The 21158-nt window shown below is 54.2% G+C and overlaps 1 protein-coding gene across 1 annotated transcript in view; it reads left to right on the plus strand.

The window, feature by feature from the left end:
• DOCK1 (dedicator of cytokinesis 1) overlaps nt 1-21158 on the plus strand; it is a 383329-nt gene that overhangs the window by 240247 nt on the left and 121924 nt on the right. The window contains exons 28-29 of the mRNA XM_054581689.1: nt 4594-4695; nt 11264-11358. Coding sequence (XP_054437664.1) covers nt 4594-4695; nt 11264-11358 — 197 coding nt within the window. The remainder of the gene's footprint in view (nt 1-4593; nt 4696-11263; nt 11359-21158) is intronic.

Genomic DNA, 21158 nt, shown 5'->3' on the forward strand with positions numbered 1-21158 from the left:
CAGAAGTCAAAGGACACCAAATCTGGCCTATAAAGGGCTGAGTTGCCTGGGTGACTTGATGTTTTGCCAAAAATCTTTGCATGAGACATGATGCATGAGTGGGCGCATTGTCGTGATGAAGCTGCCCATAACTGTGGCTTCTGAATCATCCATATAGTTTCCACAGAGGAATGTCCAAGCATAATGCAAAATTTGATGCAGATTCGTGGCTGTACTCACTCAGTCATTTTGAATGCGACGGCCACACAGTACACATGCTCTCTCAACAGCATCTACCACCCCCACTGACTAGAATAGTGAATTCATCATTGTTCACGCATGCACGTTCCAGTCCCCTCTCCTTGGTTGCCAGGTTACATCCACGTTGTACAAACCATTCTTGTTATACTAACAGTGGCTGGACTTTTTCCAGACAGACCTCGTCTCTTTCTCCCTTCCTTCCTTCCTTCCTTCCTTCCTTTTTCTTTCCTTATTTCCCTTCTTTCTTTCTTTTCTTTATTCCATCTCCAATTCTCATAGCGTTTTCTCACGTTCGCATGGTTAATGTCTAATGTTTTATCGTTGCATCACACTATGATATGGTTACCTGATTTAGCAAATAAAAAACACACGATACGCAGTTCAATTTGAACTCCAGGTAACTGCACATACATTGGGCGAGTGCCCCATGTGCTGTGTCCAGTGCGGTACGGGGTCTCCAGATTTTTTGGTGTGCATCTGAGATTCAAGTTGCATCGCTCTTCAGTATTTTATCTTGCAAGCCTACAAAATATTGCGCTGTTTATAACAGCTTCTGGCTGTTGAACATTTAGAGGTGGTTAGTGATGCAGTGGGCTGCTTTGGGCATAAAGTTTCTGACTTTGAATTACTGCCTTCAGTGGATTGTTCCAAGAAGAATTACTGAGTATTTTTCCAAGACTTTTCAAACCCATTGCTAAATCACTTTTAAAAGGTTACAGCAATTTCTGCTCCCACCAGGAGCGTATGAGAGTGCTCATCCCCTGTACCCTTGCTGACGTTCTCATCACTTAAATACTTCTTTGCTATTTTGGCAAGCAAATAACGACCCATCATTTTCATCTTTGATTACTAATGAAGTTCACATTTTTTGTTTATTAGGCATTCTATGTCCTGAATTTTAAATCTTCTGCAACCATACCCTGCCTTTTCTGTCCCTGTTTTGCATTGCTTTGAAGTCATAGGAATATGTATTTTTAGTTAACTCATTTTTGCTCAGCCGCTGGGGCTGGGACCTGTCCCCACACTCCGGTTCCAGAAGGAGTTCTGGGCCCTCCCCACCCACCACGCTGCCACCCTGCCCATTGTATAAAGTAACGGCTCCATTTGGCTTCTAAGTGCATTTCAAATAAATCATTACGAAGCACAGAACAGTAGTTTTTCTGAGCCTGCAGAATAAACCTTTCTTTTCACCATCCTCCCCATTTGTTTCTAGCGCGTAACTGGTTTCAAAACGGCTTCCCTCACTGTTGCAGTGACTGCCTTCGAACGCCCCCCGTGGGTTCACGGGGGCAGGAAGGCTTCCTGTATTCTTCTGTCAGAATGTTTCCTCTCTAAAACTGCGGCTGCACTGTGGGTGGACCCCATCCCAAAGGAACGGGGAGGGGGGAACGCACTTCTGTGCATTTTAACAGGTGGTGTATCCCTTTCCAAGTGAGGGCCACAGCGTCAGGTGAGAAAAGAGCTGGAATGGCAAGATTCGCTCCTTCTAAGAAAGCCCGCATGGTACGCACTACTTGGGGACCATCTCCTTAGGTTAAGCAAAGAGCACATTCGCACCGCCTGGCCTTTGGACCTCTGACTCACGTGAGGCCCTGGCTGAGTCCCCTTCCTGGAACCCTTCCGTTAGTTAGTCATCGTCCTTGTTAAATGAGGAGCCACTGGTCGCCGCCTCTCTGAAGCTCTCATCCTTGGGGAAGGCTTCCTGACCGGCCATTTACAAACGCCGGGGACTTCTGTTATGGAAATCACTCCATTATCTTTAGTTTTTCATTTCCTGCTTCAATCAGCTTCCCTGGCCTTTGCCTTGCATGAGTTTTTCGGTTTTACAGTCAGTCTGCTCCCCAAATTGAATATGTCCGCGTCACCTTTTCAAGGGAGGTGGCCAGGCCCTTGAAGGCTGGTGTTTCTCTTTAACATCACTCAGCGCCCACGCCCTCAGCATCCTCGGCTGCTCGGAGGTCTTACTGTTCTACTTTGAACTTGGTATTTCAAGTGCAGCACTTCGGGTGTGTTGCTTCCGATTAGGCAGAGCTGGCTTTGTGCCGTAGGGGATTCTAGTGTGCCTGTGGCCATTGTTGAACACCTGCGACCTGCGAACAGCGAGCGTGAGCCGATGCCAGGTGCTCCCGGCTCCGACAGGCCTCCTCTTGCTCGGGAAAAGCTCCTCTCTGGTGGAGAAGGCATCCGGGTCTCAGCTGGCTCCGTCCACGTGGAAGGCGGGCATGGTCTGTGGCAGACTTTCCTTTCCTCTTCCTCTTCCCACGCTCCCTGCTCCTGCAGGGGTGTGGGCAAGGGACCGCCACCTGCTGTTGGCCGCCAGCAGTGCCTCAGCTCCCTCGGAATTGAAACGGCAGCTGGATATGAGGGAGCGAATGGAGCTCAGCTGCTGAGCGCCACCTGGGAGCTGTTGACTGTCAGCTCGGCTCACCGCCCGTCCGATGGGACCGGAAGAGGGTCTGCGGTGACGGAGGGGCCACCGCTCTGAGGGCCTCCTTGGAACTGATGAGCATGCAATGTCATGAAGACCATGGACCAAAAGGGGCCCATGGCAGCACCGTGAAGATGCAAAGGTGGCTACTCTTGAACTCCACTGGATGCCAAATACTTCTCTCTCCCACAAGTTGGTGCTCATAAGTAGGCATTTTGCCGTTTTACAACTCATCCCTCCGGTGGAAAACGAGCACGGCGTAGCTCTTTCCCTGAACGCCACCTTGGAATCTGAATCTCAACAACGATCCTCACTCAGCAATAATTTACATTCCTGGGCAAATGGAAGACACCGTATTATCATTATTGTATTTGTTCAATTTACATAATGCATCCTTTGAGGACTCATTTGGAAGCATATATGTATACTGTAGATATAAAATGAATTGGAACGATATTGGACTTTAACATTTCACTACAGAGAGTGAATTTCAAATTAATACAAAAGGCATTTAGGCCTTCAAATATATTGCTTGTAAAAGTAGAGTTCGTAAAAGAATGCAATTTGGGAACTCATTTAATAGGGCAAAATTAGGGGCATGTCTGGAAGCATGTCTCATCCCATAATTTTAGCATATTTGTGCTGGGTTCACGAGAGAAAATAGATGTCCTGTGTTTCTTAAAAGGTCGTTACTTTAGGGAAAAGGAAGGAAGAGCAAGGAGGGCTGCTAAGGCGGCGTTGGCCGTGACCGTGTCCCGCAGAAGGGAGGCATCGCAGTGGGCGGCACCAGGACTGGCTCGCCGCCTGCCTGCCAGCCACGCAAGGCCCCTGCAGTGCACAGATAGGCCTGTGCGTGCAGAGCCCTGCGCACACGTGCAAGACCTGCACACACGTGTGCACATGCACGGACTTGTGCACACACAAACACATGCACACACGTATGCACATGCACACACCTGCGCGCGCACACAAGCATATGCACAGACCTGCACGCATGTGCACATGCACACACATGCCCACCAACAAGCGCATGCACAGATCTGCATACATGTGTGCGCACATGAACTTGTGCACACACATGTGCATGCACACGCCTGCCCACACATACATGCAGACCCGTGTGCACATGCACAGACCCTCACATGCACATGCATGGGCCTGCACACATGAACAGACTCATGCACATACCCACACCAATGCAGAGACCCACCCCCATGCACATGCAAACACCTGCACACTCTCGGCCCCACACGTGCTGGCTCTCCTCACCTGCTAGCTGCTTCGGACCTTTACTCCCTTCTCCGGGTCCTGGTTTGGTGTGAGGGTTTCCTTTTTCCTCCTGGTAGTCCCCTCCTCCCTGCTCAGCCTGCTGGGAGAAACCCCCATCCCCCGCTTTACATCCGGACGCACCCCACACGCTCCCTGTGCAAGAGGACTTGGCCGCCATTCGGTGTGGCGTCTGGGGGCGGCTGCCTCCCACCTGGCCCGGGGGGCACAGGCAGATTTTGAGGGAGAAAAGGCCTCTCCCTGCCATGGCCCCGGGCGGGGGCGGGGGACGCCCATGTTTTGCCCGGTCATGAGGGCAGCAACTTCCCGTGGTGGAAGTGGTAGAGACCTCAATCCTGTCTTTAATTTTTGCATGTTTAATGCGAAAATGTGTAAGGCTTGTTTTTCCAGCCTGGACAGCTGTGTGTCAGGAAGCATTTCACTGCACGTGAGAGGAGGAAAGAGGGTAAAAAGAAGGTTGTGAGGCTGGAGGGACCAGTCACCTCATGCTGACCAGCAGGGTGGTGGATGTCGCGGCTTCCTGCCTGCGCCCCTTTGCTTCTCGCTGCCAACTTCCAGCCCAGTCTCTTAGCTGGTAGCAGCTTTTCCTGTGAGTATTGTTTGCGCCCCGTCTAATTGTCCTTCCGATTTGTTCACAGGGAAACTTCGTGGCTTGTATGACTGCCATCCTGCGACAAATGGAAGATTATCATTATGCCCATTTGATCAAGACCTTTGGGAAAATGAGGACCGACGTTGTGGTGAGTGTGACTCTGGCCCCTTCCCCAGGGCCGTGTTTTGGGGCCAGCAGGCAAAACACCTGGGTCGATGTTTTCATTTTCGGTGTGATTTTGCACGGCGGCTTGCCTGCCGTGGATTGGAGAGGCCGTGTGGGCAGGTCTAACCAAGCTGTGTGTCTACGACAAGCGTCCAGGCACGCAGACTTGCTTCTCGTGCTGAAGAGGGGCGTGACTTTTGGTGTCAACCCAGAGAAATCTCCCTTCTGCCTCGGTCAGAGTTGCCTCTCCTTGCTTTGGGTTCCTTCGAAATTGGGAGATGGTGCCTGCAAAGAGTCTCCCGTTGACTCCTCTGCATGTGTTGGTTGCCTGTCAACAGCAGAGGCCGGAGAGCCCTTTCGGTCCTAAATTATTCTGCGTTATCGGTCAGCTGTGATCGTGGAAGCTCGTCACAGTTCTCCACCTGCGTCTCGATCATCCCCAGGGAAACCGTAATACAGCTGGGCAGGAAGATCGTACTGGAGGGGAACTGGTCACTTAGGAGCCACCCCCTGACACCCTGTCGTCACACGGTCACATGGCAGGTGTCCGCCACCAAGCTGCAGCCAGAGTTGTGGGCAGAGATGCTGATTTGATGATGACCCGATGTCTGGTGTCTGGTGACACGGGCTCCGTGTCCGAGCCCCCGGTGCATACAGCAGAGGCTCCCAGGGTCCCCACGGCAGGCGTGGTGGCGCTTCCCATCGGTCTTGTGAAGGGCTGGGAAGAGGAGACTGCATTTTATGATTTTATTCCATAGGATTATTTGTAACAAAAAAAATACCTTATTGTTGTCATAATGTAGGTGTGTTCACGTGTGTGTGTGGTGTGCTTATATTTAAATTTCTAAGGAGAACCAAAATGGGTCTCTACCTTAAAATCATAGAAGTTTTTCTTAAATAAAAGTTAGGAACAAGAATGGGTGTATGTTTGTGAATCTGTGTTCAGTGTATTTTTAAAACATGGGTGAGCCCCTTCGAGCAGGGGTATGGTCATCTGTATGATATGCAGCACATTCACATCCTGTGACCTTTTAGCTGTCATGGCACACTGAAACCGCATTTGGGACGTGTGCCGTGTAAGCCACCGCTGAAACCCAGCGGGACTCTGCCCGGAGTTGGTCTAGCCCAAGTTGGGTCTGGACCGCCACAAACAATCCCAGGCTGAGCGCCGACGTTGCAGGCTGAGCGGCCCCACCTGTCCTAAATTGTCAGAATTAATCACACGCTCAAAATCTACACCTGCGAAGTGTTAGAAAGATTTCGTCTCCACCAACAAGTGGCACTAAGGAGAGGGAAGGGCAGGGTGATCAGACAGAATGTGCTTAGAGACGCCTGGGCGGGGTTCGCCGAATCCCTGAGCGCCTCCGCGCAGGAAGCAGATGAGCGCGCGCACGCTACAGGTTGCGTCCTGATTTCCCAAGGGACATTTTCCCTCAGACACAGCAATTCCGAAAGTCAATTATTTGCAGGCAATTTGATTTCCGTTATCAAATGACATTTGTGGTTTGGATGTCATAAATTCATACCGCAAGGATTGTAAACCTTTTTTATTGTTGTTCGCCTGTCAGAACCTTTGTAAAGTGGGTTCCCTTCCATTAATTATGCATAGAGCGCATTTGACTGCTTTCTGCTCTGACAACCCACCACAGAAAGGAAAGACCATTTTGCGTCACATCATTGGAAGTTAGTTAATGTTCCACCAGGCGAGGAGCCTCAGCCGATTCCTCAAGCTGCTCCCATGTAACCGGCGCTGCTTCGGGTTTGCCAGTCCAACCCTTTTTCGGTTGGATGAGCCATCCCCACACAAAAATGCGGTTATTACCAACGCCGAAGCCACTTGCCACAGAGCTGTTCTTTTGGTCTCCGAAAGAGCCCCTCAGACCCCAAGACAGCGAGGGTCTGGGGCGCAGCCTGAGGCAGAAAGACCGATCCCGATGAGAACAGGTGTCTTCGACTCCACACCCGCGCCCTGCACAGCAGGCCTTTGGGAGGAGGCGGCACAGGACCTTGAAATCCCCCTGCCCAGAGGGGCCGGTCCGGGGACAGGGGTGCCTGCACTCAGGCGCCGAGCCTCCGAATCAGGAACAGGAGCGGAGCACGCGTTCAGGGTTTCCATCCTGAGACAGAAAGTGGCGGGAAGGGCTCTGCGCCTTCCAGGGCACGGTGTTGACTTGCCGCTTGTCCCAAATTCCCACCAAGTGGCCCTTAAGAAATGGCTGTTGAGTGACACATGCAAGGACACTGTAGGCAGAAGGAATTCTTGCTGGCGAAGCAACGGTAGGCTAAGGGGCGGTGGAAGGCGGAGAGAGCTGGCTGCTGCCCTCCCGGGCACCTGCCCGCGGGCTCTTGGCTGGCCACGTGGGCCCATGCCCCCGCCTCCTGCCCTGGCCTCCCCCAGTGCTGCCCACCGCGGGCTATCCAGGAGCCCTAGGTCAGGCAGGGCCGCCTGCAATGCCCTCCCGCCCTCGTCCGGCTTCAGTCCCGCCCCTTCTGAGAACCTCAGCCTGATGCTGCCCCGGGCCCACCCTGTCCGTCCCAGTCGACCATCCACCTGGACTGCGGTGGCCCTGGGCGCCCTTCACCCCTGGGAAGGGCTAAGGGACAGTGCTCATAGCCGACTGACCGTGCCTGGGAGACGCTCTGCTCTTGTGTCCCTGCTCTTCGCGAGCCTTGGATTCCACGGAGACAGCCACCCAAAGGTGATCAGCAGGCGGGGAAGAGCGTGTCAGGAGAGAGAGGAGTGGCCTTGGGCAGAACATCTGTGCTTTCACGCCTCGTGACCATTCCTGGTGCACGAAGCTTTGACATGGGCTCTGCACCCTGGCCGAGGCGCTAGGGGATGCAGGCTCCTTCTGCGGGAGCTCGCGGCTGCGCGCTGACTCAGTGACAGCGCGGCGGAGGGCCTGCCGGGAGCGGGGCGGGCGGGTCCTCTCCACTTACCCACGGCACCCATGCTGCGGAGGAAGGGTCCTTGGAAAGTAGCCAGACTGTGCTGCGTCCGGTGGCCTGGGAGCCTTCTTTGTAAAAGAGGACTGTGGAACATTGAGGAAGAGGAGGGAAGAGCCAGCTGGGGAGGGGGCAGCGTGGGCAGGAGCCTTGGGCTGGGGCAGGGAGCGACCCTGGGTCAGGGCAGCCTGGAGAGGGGTGGCAATGTCCCCCTGCCACCTGGACCCCGTAGGCGGCGCTGAGAAGCTTTGGGCACTTTGCCTGTTTGTCCTTACCTGTCTGTGTCAGTCATGGCTCTTTTTCCTGTCAGTGTATTAAAATTATTTTGAAAGCATTTAGTCTTTGAGTAAACTCTTTTGCGAAATGTAGAGTCACACACAGCTGCACAAAATAACACGGACGTCTGCATAGGCCTTGCCCCGTTTCTCCTAATGGCAGCATTGTGCAAAGTGGGTCACAGCGCGTTACCGACACACTTGCGGACAAAACCGCAGTGTCGACACCGATACCGTCTTGGTCTTGTGCCAGTTTGTTCCCCAGTGGTTCTTGAACCCTCTCCCTACGTATTTCTCACAAACGAGCACCAACAGGGAGAGAAGCTGCAAGGACAGCACAGGGAGAGCTCTTCCTCCCATCTCCTGAGCCCCTCAGCCGCGAGCCCCTCGCCCGATGTGCCTCCTGGGGGGCCGCTCTGGGTCTGCGTGGCGCGCGCCCTGAGCAGGCGAGCCGCGGGCCTTTCCACCGGGCGGCCCAGCCAACGTCTCTCAAGCGTGAAGGCCCCTCCAGTGGCCCTTCCGGAACCTAACAAGCGTGCCGTCAGCCTGGACACCCTTGGTGTCCTCCCTTCCTGGGCTTCCTCGTCTCTCCTCAGGGGCCCCCTCGAAGCAGAGCCCAGTCCAGACTCCATCACCGCCTTGCTTGGGGTGTCTCTCACCTCTTTTCTTCTGGGACGAATTTGTCACCTCGTTTTTCTTCCTTTCAAGACATCACTTTTCAAATGTTTGGAAGACCCCACACCGATCCTTTCGCGGACTGTGTCCCCTCCTGCCTTTTGGGGTGCCGCCTTGGAACGACTTCCGATTTGCTGCTCCATCCTCCGCACGTCCTGCAAACAAAGCTTCGTCTAAAATTCAGGTCACCCTTTTGTAAGGGTTCTTCCCGGCTGTGTCCACCAAGAGGTGAAAACACCAGGCCGACCACCAATGGCGATGCTAAGTTTGACCCCTTGGCTGAAAGGGGGCACCAGCCAGGTCGCTCCGTGGTGAAGGGGCTTGTCCCCGCCGTTCTCCCATCATCATCGGGCGATGCTTTGGCATCGGCAGAAAGTTGGCCATTCCTCTACCCCCAACAGCCCGTCATCTGATGAGGTTAACATCTGTGGAGGGTCCTTGTCTGCAAGCAACGCAGCAGGGTGGTGACTTCCTACTCTGAGAGCCAAGACACTTCATCTAATGAACGCTGGGAAGCCTCTGGGGAACGTGGGTCAGGTGGGAGATTGGGGGAGCGTGGCTGCCCTGATGGGGCCTGCAGTCTGAAAAGATCTCTCTGGTGGCATGGGAGGGACCAAGAGGGACAAGAGTGGAGAGAGGGAGATGGGCTAGGATTCCCCTCTGGCAGTTGAGGTGAGAGAGGATGACCATTCACTGAAGTGGGTGGGGATAGGGATGGACAGAAGCAGGTGGGTTTGTGACAAGAGGTCTTTGCCCCTCGGATACGTTGATGGCTGTTGTCGGAGACGCCCACTGAGCATGTGGCGCATGCCGTCAGTGGTCAAACTGAGAAATGCAGCAGGAACGGTGTGGCCTTGAAAAAGGGAAACTTCCACGAAACCGCTCTGATTAGTCCTCCGTCTCCCCTTGTTGACTTGCAGTCCGTTAAGCCACATTCGCTCTGCTGGGCAAGCGTGGCGGTGGGGACCGTCCCCGCAGCCGGCAAGTTATGCAGGCCGACTAGGAAGCCTCGCCGAACCTCCTCTCCCGCAACACGCAGCGTTCCGTTGGGCCAGCAGAGTCCCCACCCTTCGCAGCTGAGCCATCCTGACGAAGCACAGGGCTGTGCTTCCTGGGGAGCAAACTCAGGAGTTAGGGAAATCGGCTTCTCTTCCAGAATAATAAGCACCAGACCCTATATCTCAATTATTAGGCTTTGAGGAGTGATCAGCAAGAAAGCCAGCAATTTCATGCAAATTGAGATGTGACTAAATTACAGCACTCAGCCAGCGAAATATGCAAACCGGTCATTAAAATGTGAAACTCTTGACAAAGTGGGAAACTTAAGTAGGGAGAGATGAACTTCAGCATGAAGCTGGGGAGAGAAGCCCTGCGCCGCGTGGGCGCCCGGCCCCCCGCGGCCTGCAGACCTGGCGGCCGGCGCTTCGGGGGCAGAGCCTGGACGTCGGGCCCGCTGTTCCCGCTGACGTGGCCCAAGTCCCTGAGGTATCCTAGACGGGGGGCTGGCCGCCGTGGCTGCCTGAGTTCTCACCTTTGGGAAGGGGCCTGGCACTGGGATGCGGGTGCCGAGACCGTGTCTTCCCTCTGGGCCTCGCCTTGCTGTTGCTGTCACGTTTCACCTGTGCCTCTTGGCAGGAAGTACTGGGAACGTTGTGCTGGGAATTTCTTTCTTGGCTATTGAAATTCTGCTCACCACCCTGGCCTTCACAGGCACTGCACCTAATTATGATGCAGTCGATTACATAAATGAGAACTGGGCGCTCGTTCGGCGATCCCTGCCCACGGCCTCACTTCTCTCGGGGAGCTCGCCGCTGCCTCTCCTCCCGCACCCGGGTCCGGAGGGAGCGTGCGGACCCACGGGGTGCGTGCCGTTTGGGGGAGCTGCTCGTTCGGTTCAGGTTAGCCAGGAACGCGGGCCACACTTTGAGGTCCCAGCCATTCTTCTAATTCTGACAGGCACAGGGCGAGCACCCAGGAAGTGGGCTCCCCTTCCCGATGACAGGCACAGCCCTAGCGTGGGAGCCGGGTGGGGCGGCGGCTTGCCACCCTGCGTGTCGGGGACCGTCAGCAGAGGCACAGCTGAGCAGCGTGTGGGGACGTCGCTGCCCAAAGAAGAGCCTGGCTGTGCGAGTGATCACATGACCCATGGTTCATGGCGGCTGTATCTCTGCAGATGGGCGGGACTTCCCCTTTGAGCCTTTTATTTGCTAAATTATGTAAGAAAAAAGAATGGATACTAAAATCCCATATTTGACTGGACAGGGCCTGTTCTTACAGCAAATATAAGAAGTATTATTAATAGTAATGATTATAATCTGCATGTTATATTCATACAAGATGTTTTTCTATAAGCGGGACGTGTACGAATACATATTTGTAGTCTTTGGGGACTTAACTCTTTAGGACTATTAGAGAGACATGCCCAGGGACTATTTGGAAACACATCCTCGGAAAAGTCCCCCGAGAGAGGAGGGGCCCAGGCAAAGAGGAAGGCAGGAGTAACACACAGCGCCCGTGAATGCATCTCCATTCCTCCTCAGGAAGCTCTCCCTCAGCTGACAAAAGCAAGGCCATCCATGACCTAGGTATCCAAGGGGGACATTGGTGTTTTCCTTGTTCTTAAGGGGCTGTTCCAACGTGTTGGTTTTGTTTCAGGATTTCCTGATGGAGACATTCATTATGTTCAAGAATCTCATCGGGAAGAACGTCTACCCTTCCGACTGGGTGATCATGAACATGATGCAGAACAAGTGAGTACTGCGAGCGCCGTGGTCCCCCCACCGGGCGCCGAAGCCGCGTCTGCTGGGGGCGGCGGTGCTGCCTGGCTACCCTGGGCTCTCCCCAGAGGACGCACGCTCCCCCTTCGATAAGGCAAATCGTTCTTTGGAGGAGTGGACCTGGCGATGGGGTGATTTCTTTATGTCCAGTCGGGGCTCTGCCCCCTTGAGGGAAGCAAACCTGAACGTGCACAACCCCCCCCCCCCCCCCCACCCGGCCTTTGTCAATGGCGGAGCTACTGCCGCCTCCACCTGCTGTCTACTTTTAACCGCGCACGTTTACTAGCCAGAGCAACCCTCAGCTCTCTGCTAGGCTTCCGAAAGGTGTTTGCATTTCACATATTCTGGCTTCAAAAGACTCCTGAGCGTCTTCTTCACACTTACTAAATATTAAACCGGTGTCTGTTGTCGCCCTGTGTGGGCCGTTAGTTCGTTCCCCCGCCACTGGGTTTTGTAATTTCAGGGAGCACCAATGCTGATCGTTGGGTTCTTAGTCTCATGCGATTTCAAGAAGGAATTGCTGTTTACCTCTTTTTTCCTTCTTTCTTATTGTAATTGTGATGGGGGTCGTTGGAGAGCCATAGGCGGGGAGGTTGTAAGAAGTGCCACAGAGAGGGGGCGGATGAGTTTTATGTAGATTCCCTGGGTGACAGACCCTTTGCCCAATGACAGCACCGAGCCACAAGCAGGAAATGACACTGACACAGTCCGTGGACATGACTCACTCTTCCCAGGTGCACTGGTACCTACATGTGTTGCACGTTCTTGAACCCATCACAGTGAAGACCTGGGCCCGACCCGTCACCATGCCGACCCCTCGTTGCCCATTTATAACACACTCTCGCCGCCCACCACCTCACCCTCCCGGATCCCTGGCAACTGCTAATTTTTCCTTCATTTACACAATTTCGTCATTTTGCAAATGCTCTATCAGAATGTAGGTAGCCTCTCTGGGTGGTTGGCTTTTGTCACTCCATGAAATTCCCTGGAGATTCAGTTAGGCTGTCGCGTGGAAGGCTGGTTCCCCTCGTTGCCGAGCCGCGTCTCCTGGAGAGGCCGTACTGCGGGTGCGGCCGTTGTCCTGTCGAAGGGTGTCCGCACGGTCTCCCGTGTGGGGCTATTACAGGTGAAGCTGCAGCAACCACTCAGGTACAGGTGTTTGTGTGAACAGAAGCCTCCATTTCTCCGGCCCTCAAGCCCCAGGTGCAGGGCTGGGTGGCACATCTGGTTTTATAAGAAACTGCTGGACGATGGCTGGGCCGTTGTGCACCACTGCCCCGCCCCGCACTAGCCATGTCTTTGTCACCTCGAGTCCTCGCCAGCATTTGCTGCTGTTGCTTTATTTTCACCATTGCAATCGTTGTGGAGTGCGCCTCCTTGCACTTTCGCTTGGCTTCTTCCCCTCGCGTCTTTGCCCCTGTTGGATGCTTTTTGCCTGCCCCGTGGACAAGTGCACAGCTGCAGCAGACTTTGCCTCTCCCGGGTGACACTGCGCCCTGGGACAGCAGGATGAAATTGGCCTTGCAGTCCTCACACGCCGCGGGGTTCTGAGCAGCCCCTCTCGGTGTGAAGCCCGAGTGAATGGTTGTCCGCGTTGCATCACACGTTGGCGTGGCAGAAACTTCCTTGCACACATCAGACGACATCAGCTGAGAGTTGAGAGCGGAGAGGGCAGGAGACACGGCTCACGGCAGCAGGTGTGGCCCCCACCCGGGGACCCGAGCAGGGGTCTGGGCCTCAGGACCGGCATTTCCAGCGGCGGGGCCGTGAGAGATCACCCACGTGGCGCTCTTTTGGTACCTGCGCCCTCGCCGGGAAAGCGAGGGGCTTAAAGCGAAGTGCAAGCGCTCTCTCCGCCTCGTCTGTTGGGATCAGCCTCTGTGAAGGCCGTTCACAGTTACTCTGGAGAGCGGCACTGTTAGTTTTGTTCTGTTTTGTTTGGGGTTGGGTTTTTATTTTTTTCTTTTTATTGAATTTACTGGCGTGACATAAGGCAATTATAGGTTTCAGGTGTACAGTTCTATGAGTCGTCATCCGATTCTTTTACTGCGTGTTCACCACCCCAAGTCAAGTCCCCTTCCATCCCCCCTCTCTCTCTGACAGTTCACCCCCTGGCCGCCCCATCCCCTCTGGGCTCCTCTGCGGGCCCAGCTGGGTGACAGAGGCCTGGGCCACAGAGAGGGAAAGGGAGCCATGAGGGAGACGCCGTGTGCGCTGGTCCTCTGAGGAAGAAGGACAACAAGGAAGCTTGTGTGGGTGACAGTGCGGGCAGAGCCTGGAGCCGGACGGCGTCCTGGTAGGGCTCGCGCTCCGCGTGGTGAATCCCTGCGCTGATCTCAGGCGGTGGCGCACGGAACGTTGCCAGCACTGCCCCATCGAGGATTCTCGCGCTCTGAGGCCCGGTCTTCCTGCTGACAGAGTTTCCTCCGTTGGAGCTTCCTACCGAGGAGTTGCGTGCACTGCCTGGGTGCGTGGGTGTCTATGTACACATGTGCATCCATATGTATACATATGGATACCCATGCGTGCAGTGTGTGTGCAGTGTGTACATGTATGTGTTGGGACCAAGTCAAGGCACAAGTGCTGGCAGAGACTCTGACTCGGCCAGATCTGCATCGGTCACGGGCCACACTCGGCGGGGCCGGTGCCCGAGGCCACGGGAGTAGCCAAAGAGAATGCCACAGAGGCGGCAGGGAGATGCCACCGAGGCCTGGGCGTGGTCACTGTCATTCCTGCCCCTGCATCGCATCTCACTGCCCAGCGTGGGGCCCCGTCGGGCAAATAAACAGTATTTGTTCTTAGAAGCTTCCAACTCAGAAGAGCATTGGAAGAAGCGACTTTCTCCATGTAGCCAGCCAGTTACCAACTTTCTCAAGATGCTCGATCGTTGGCCCTTGGGTTTTTTAACAGCCTTGCTTACAGGCCAGTGTCCGGAGGCGGCCCCCAGCCCACCTCCCGGCAGACGCTCGTTCTCTGATGCGTCCGCGTGCTGGGGTGCAGGCCGCGCTGGCGGCTGGCGCGCTTTCCTCGGGCCAGGCCCTGCCGGGGGCCGTGCCACCCTCCCCTGTCCGGATGCCCTCGCGGCCCCTCGAGACGGCTGCTGTTCCACGCCCGCTTTACCGGTGGGGAAATTGAGGCCTAAAGATTCGGTCACTCGCCAAAGACACACCGCAGGGAAGGGGGGGCCAGTACTTACCCCAGGCCACCCCCCAAGAGCCCACCCCCTCCTCTCACCTGCGGAGCCTCAGCAAGACTCTTATTTCCCAAGGACAGGGGTGGGGTGTGTGTGTGTGTGTGTGTGTGTGTGTGTTTTATCTTACTGTCCTTAGAGCGCTTTTTCAAAAGATTTACTACTTTCCTGAGTGAATTGTACGCGTGGAAGTCAAAATGTTCCCACTTAGCTTTCTTTGTCATTGGAAGTATACCATTCATTACAACAAGTCCTGCTGTGAACTTATACAAGGACAGCATCTTATTAATATTGAAGTAAAATCGCTTCCTTTGGAAATTGCATAGATGTCACATGACATTGTTTTTATGGCATTGTCTCTTCGCCTTTTTTTTTTTGCCTATGACTTAGTAGCCTGATACCCTTAAGCCGCCAGCCTTCGCTGCTCCTCCCCCTCTTCTTCCCCCACTTCCTCCCCCCAACCCCTGCATGCTTCACAGACGTCCTCACCTCCATAGCAATTTCCAGAGGCTTCTGGAGTCTGTACTTAAGTTTTCAGAGCACAGCTGGACTTGGAGTTTGACCACCCATGGCTCAGAAATGGACAAAATCAGCCTCCGCGGTCTCTTAGGCATTCGTGTGCTTGCCGCCAACGGTCCGTCCCTCGCTCGGTCCATGGGGCTTGTACAATGTAATTAAAGACAGCGCCCATTAGTTTTGGTGCAACAGCTTGTAAATCCAGAATCAAAGTTACAGGGTGCAATAAATATCGCAAAGGACACTCCTCACTCAGCTGCTCCTTCTAGATAGTGACGGATTGGCGGCAGCCTGACATTGTAGCTCTGCTCTGGGACATGGTGTCCCAGGTGGCAGGATGGCATTTCAGATAAGCACTGTGCACCTACCGTCAAGTGTGCGTGTGCGTCCGCTTCCAGAAGTGCTGCCTAATCTTCCCGGAGGGAGGCAATGCTAAGCTTCCGCTCAAGACCTCAGGGTGTGTTGGAAGCGGGGACCTTCCATGTGAGCACGTCCGGGCCGGCTCCACCCTCGAACTCACAGCAGCTCCGTCTTCCAGACTCCTGCTCCGCCCCACGTGAGGCGCGGTGTTGTGGCTGCCCCCCGATTCCCTCTGGTCGCCAGCAAGAAGGTGCCCACTTGGTTGCGTCTCTCTGTCTCCCTTCTAGTGTCAGGGCTTACGTTCATCCCCGTGGAGTGTTTGGACGCCAGTTACCCCCGGCGGGAATGGTAAGGCATCGGCGCGGCCACGCAGGAAGGGAGTCGGATGGTTTGACAGAGTTCACTTTTCACCTTGAAGAAAGCGTCTGTCATTAACCACTTGAATGTCGTGTGAGAGGCGTTTCCACAGTGTGCAGTGGGTGAGAAGGGGGCCACCCACAGGAGGGTTTTCAGACTTTCAGAACTGGACTTTCTAATCCACATTGACTGCATAATATGGAACAAAACCTTCGCTACCTTTGTCAACTCTTGGCACTTGCAACGGGATTTTTAACCGTGTAACGACCCAGGTTCAAACGCTCACAGGCCGTGCTGTCTCTGTCATCCTCTCTCAGGAGGAAAAAGGAAAGAAACCGGCACGTGGACGTCCTCAGGGCGACGCTCGTTTGCAGCTGTGGCTGTCAGTCCCGTTCAGGTGTTTTCTCTGTTCCCGGGGGTTGCGTGTGTCTCACCTCTCAGGTTCCTTCCACGTCAAGCTGGGGCCGACAGGGCATTATGTTTGTCATTTGGGGCTGATATCCGGCTCCCTTTCGTCCAGGACTTGGTATGAGTTACGAGTAAGGGTTCACAGGCCGTGAATAGAAAACAGAATGTGGAAAACCACAGAGAGAACGTGAAGCTTCCTAGAAGCCAAAAGGACTTGCAGGGGCCTGGAAGCCAGAGCAAAAGGAACACACGGCGGGTTGCTAAGTCCTCACTGGATGGGAACGAAGATCATTGCAGTTTGTCAGCCCGACTGATAATTCAGTGTAGATCCAACGCTTTGAGCGAGAGGCTTTCGCAGTTAAGGAGCCAGTTAAGAACTGCACAGTCTGCCTGCAGAGAACGGAAGAGGTTACCATTTCAGCTCTGAGGCGCTCGCGGTGTTACGGCTCAGCGTGCTGTCCACAGCAGGCTGGTCAGAGTCGGACGTGTCAGAGGGACCAGCTTATTGAATGGAGTGGATCTTCTCTAGTTGCGGACCATTTGTGTATCAGAGGCCGCCCATGAGAACCTATCACCTAGTTCTACTTTATCTAAAGTCACATTAGTGTTATATTTGTCCTTTCACACTCTGAGCTTGGATCGCAGTTTGAAACTGGTGACATCGTGTTGTTTTTTTCATGAGTTCAGGCGCTACCTGCCTTTTGTTTGTCGGGTTTTTTGTGTGTTTTTTGCTCACAGCCGCGAACTGCCCGGGAGGGCTGTTGCTCAGGCAGCGTCCTCGCTCCCCTGTGACCCCGGCCTCGCCCCCTTTCTCTTCTCCTCCTCCCCCTCCTCTCGCCTGTGAGTCAGGCACCTCTGACCAGGAAGTTCCCCTCAGTCCACTGAGCTTTCCGCCCGCCTCCTGTGCATAGGACGCCCCCACGCACGCACAGTCCTGCGCGGCTTCTTTCCGCTGCGGAGTCTCCCATGCCTGCTTCCCTGTAACACAGTGACTTCTCTCCTTTCCAATACAGTGCGTGCCCCTAAGTAGTATTTATTAGACGTGCCCGAGTCCAGGATGGTGAGCTCACTGGTGTCTGCCAACATCGCTTTGGCATGTAGCCAGGACCGGAGAAGGCCGGAAGCCTCTGAAAGGGATTGCACCTTGGAGACGCCAGGTCCCGTAGGGATGAATCACGGTGAGGCTGAGGAAGCAGACTCGCGAGGTCAGCCGTCTGCAGGTAGAGCGCCGTTCGGTTTCATCGCTGAGGAAGGCGGTGAATCCTTACCAGGACAGAGCGCCCGGCTCAGGTCAGAGAACGCACCGTTGGCTTTAGGATGGGGGAGAGGAGGGTAAGGGTGGGGAGGGGCCGGGTAAGGGTGGGCGGGGGGCCCCCGCTTGCTGGGGACCAGCCCCGAGGACCAGGGCACCCGGCACAGTGTGAAGATGGTCGAGTGTGGGAAGACGGTGGTTTCTTCCAGCTCAGCCTCATTCCAAGGAAACACGTCTGCGCGCGAGGGTGCGCAGCAGAGACCTTGGTGCAAGTGGAAAGCGTTTGGGGCTCCGGAGACTCTTGCATTGTTCTCGACATCTTTTTTCTTTTCTTTTCTTTTTTTTTTTGAGGTCTGGAGTTTTAGTGGATGTTGTTACTTTTAACTTGCTTTTTTTTTTTTCCTATCCTTACTGGCTCTCTGTTGAGGTTTTGCATAACCAATGGCTTGAAGGCTTTAAGCACACCTAAGGACCATTGTTGGTTTGAAGCAGTAGACAGCCGCTGTTGATGTAAACACTGTCATAACACTTAGAGCTGAGGACCAAAAATATAGAAAAAAAGAAAAATATATATATCACTTCTGAGTGAAGAAACAGGAATTCAAAGTCAGTGTGATGAAAACATTCTGGGATGAGAAACCTCCCAGAGCCCAGCACGTCCGCATTGTCGCCACTCACGGACACGACGTCACCCCTGAACCCCCCTCCTCTCCGAGAACGCCGGCCCAGCCCGGCTGCCCGGCACTCAGACCACAGTCCGCTGGCACCGAGACACAGGCTGCCCCGGGGAAGCACAGGCCGCGTCCCTGGGCGGCTGGGTTGGCCATCTCGAGGGCCTGCGATTTCAAGACAGATGGCTGTGGGTCTAGTAAGGGCGCTCTGGCCACCTCCAGGAGAGGAACCTGGGCACGGGGCTCGACTGCCCCTTGCAATTCCGTTTGTCCTTCTCGGTGCTTTCATAAATTATTTTAATATTTTCCATTCAGCTATTCTGGGGCATGTGTGCTTTTGCTCTTTGCTTAATAATTAAACAGGGCCTAAAATTCAAGCAAGGAGGCCCCGGTCTCTCCCGGTTTGTTACCGCCAGCGGGTTACACTGATGTTTTATCCAGCTGGGTGGTAGTCAGAGGGCCCCTTTGTTGACTGCAGAGGGGGCACCCCAAGCACTCCCCAAGGACTGTGGTGGGGAGGGCTCCCGGCCAGCGCTCCTCCCGGAGGCTGGCTTTGCCGGGGAGCTTCGGAAGGGCACAGTGCGTGTCAGAACCTCTGCGCCTGCGGCGTGCTCCTCGCCGGAGCCCCGGCCGGTGCCGTGAGTGCCATCCTGCCGGCCCTGCGGTTGGGGGACGTCCTTCCCTTTCCGAGGGCACGTCCTCCGTGTCAGATGCACGAAGCGGCTCTTTGCTGCAAAGCAAAGTGAAGGAAGTGCATTTCATGAAGGCTGGGTTGCTTTCTGATCTGCCCATCCTAGGTTTTCACCGCCGGGACTCGGGACTCGGGACAGAGCCCGGGCAGTGTGAACCCTCTGCTGCGTGCTCTTCGGCTAAAAAGGCAGGCGGGGGAGGGACCCAGTGTTCACTGTCCCGGTTCCTTTTCCGTGGTTCTCAGCCAGGGACAGTTTTGCTCCTAGAGGACATTTGCTAAGGTCCAGACTCAGTTTTGTTGTCACACCTAGGGCTACTGGCGTGTCACGGGTCGGAGCCAAGGATGCTGCAAAACACCATCCCGCACGCAGGGCGGTCCCCTCACACGGAGAAGCAGTCACCTCAAAATGTCAGCGATCTCCAGCCCTGGCCGGGTGGCTCCGTTGGTGGGAGCGTCACCTCGCGCGCCAAAAGGGTCGTGGGTTCACTCCCCGGTTGGGGTGCGTGTGGTCTGGGAGGCAGCCCATCCATGTTCTCTTTTGTTTCTCTCTCTCCTCCTCTCGCTAAAAACCAATGAACGTGTCCCCGGGTGAGGATTTAGAAAAGTGTCGATGCTATCCAGACTTCACGGATGAAAACGCTGACTCTCGGTGGCGTTAAGTCATTAATAGGAATGGACGTCGTTCAGGACAATGACCCTGTTTCTCTCCGTATTTCTCAGCTACCGGCCTTGTCGCATGGCCCCGGCAACGTCCGCACCCCTTAAAATAAACAATAGCCGCCGTCCCCTGAAGGTGCCAGGGCTGAGCTTGCATGTATCAGGGTGGTGCCTGGGAATGGGGGGCCATTTTCCTCAAGAGCCCCTGCCAGGGGCTCCAGCTGCACCGCGGGTCGCAGCGGGCGCCGCTCGGGGTCCCGTGGTGACAGGCGCACGGCGAGCTGGGAGTCACGCTGATAGGAACTGAGACCCCAGGGCTGCTGGTCCTGCTTGTGCCCGGCGTGGAGGGCGTGTGCAGAAGGCATCGGCAAGCGTCTCTTCTGGGTCACGTGGTTTTTTGTTGTGAGATTCTGCATTTGGTGAGGTCGCAAGTGTTTGTCTGTCTTTGTCTGATTTATTTCATGGAACAGGATGTCCTTGGGATCCATCCGTGTTTGAGAAATGGCAGGATTTTCTTCCTTATGGTGACTGAATAGTATTCCAGTGTGTGTCTGTGTGTTTAACCCTCACCTGAGATGTCTGAGGATATGTTTTTAAAGGTTTTAGGGAGAGGGGAAGGGGAAGAAAGAGCGAAACATCAGTGTGAAAGAAACATCTATCGGTTGCCTCCTGTTTGCGCCCCACCTGGAGATCGAACCCACAACCTTTTGGTGTCCGGGCGACCTGGCCAGGGCACCAGCGTGTGTGTGTTCTTTGTCCTTTCATTCCTGAGCCTTCTTTCAGGTGTGTGTGCTGCAAATGTCCTGTCCTACTCAGTGACTGCTGGGTTGTTCCCCCCCTTTCTTAATAGTGAGTTTTGTTGTTTGACATTGAAATTTTTTATTTGAAAAGTATTTAAATCTTTGAAGACTCTTACAGGTAGGTGGGCACTAGACTTACTGGGGCGATCTCTTCATAAGTCATATAAACGTGTAATCACTTTGTTATACACTTGAAACTAATGTAATATTGTATGTCAACGGTAATTGAAAAATTTTTTTAAATTAAAAACAAAGCAGTAAATAAAAAGACTCTTACAAGAAGCTGAGTGGACCTCCTGCTGATGAATGAGCTGTCACAGTGTGGCCGACCGTCCGTGGAGGAAGGTGCCAGGTTTTCTTCTAGACAGAAGCTCCAACCAATGCCGGTTTTCAAATAGAATCCTCCTGAAGGCTGATCATGGACTCCATCCATTATTTATCAAGCTCCTGCTATGTTGTAAGCACAAGATTGGAAATGAAGTTAAATAGTATTTTGCCTCCACCCTCAGGAAAGCCTGACAGTAGAATACTTACATTTTAAAAAAAAATTCACATAGGTAGTACATTTGCTGAGCCACAAAGAAATAATAATACTGTTGAATGAAATTTCTCCATAGAATCAAAACGTTAACAGGACTGTGACCTGTTCTATACATTGTGACTCACGCAAGGCACGTATATGTGCTATGTGCTATGTTTTCGGGGATTCTCTAGAGGTGTACGTGGCTCTGGGCTGCTGTGCTGCGGAAGTCATGTCTCCTCATCTCCATGGCTGCTCATCGTCGAGCGACACGGTGTGGCACACAGTAGGTGCTCAGCAGACAGACGCCATGTAACTGCCTGACTCAAAGAGCGACCGTCTGTAGGAAGT

The sequence above is a fragment of the Pteronotus mesoamericanus genome, unplaced genomic scaffold, assembly GCF_021234165.1.
Source record: "Pteronotus mesoamericanus isolate MK-2021 breed Mesoamerican mustached bat unplaced genomic scaffold, CSHL_Meso_final contig_657, whole genome shotgun sequence".
Lineage (NCBI taxonomy): Eukaryota > Metazoa > Chordata > Mammalia > Chiroptera > Mormoopidae > Pteronotus > Pteronotus mesoamericanus.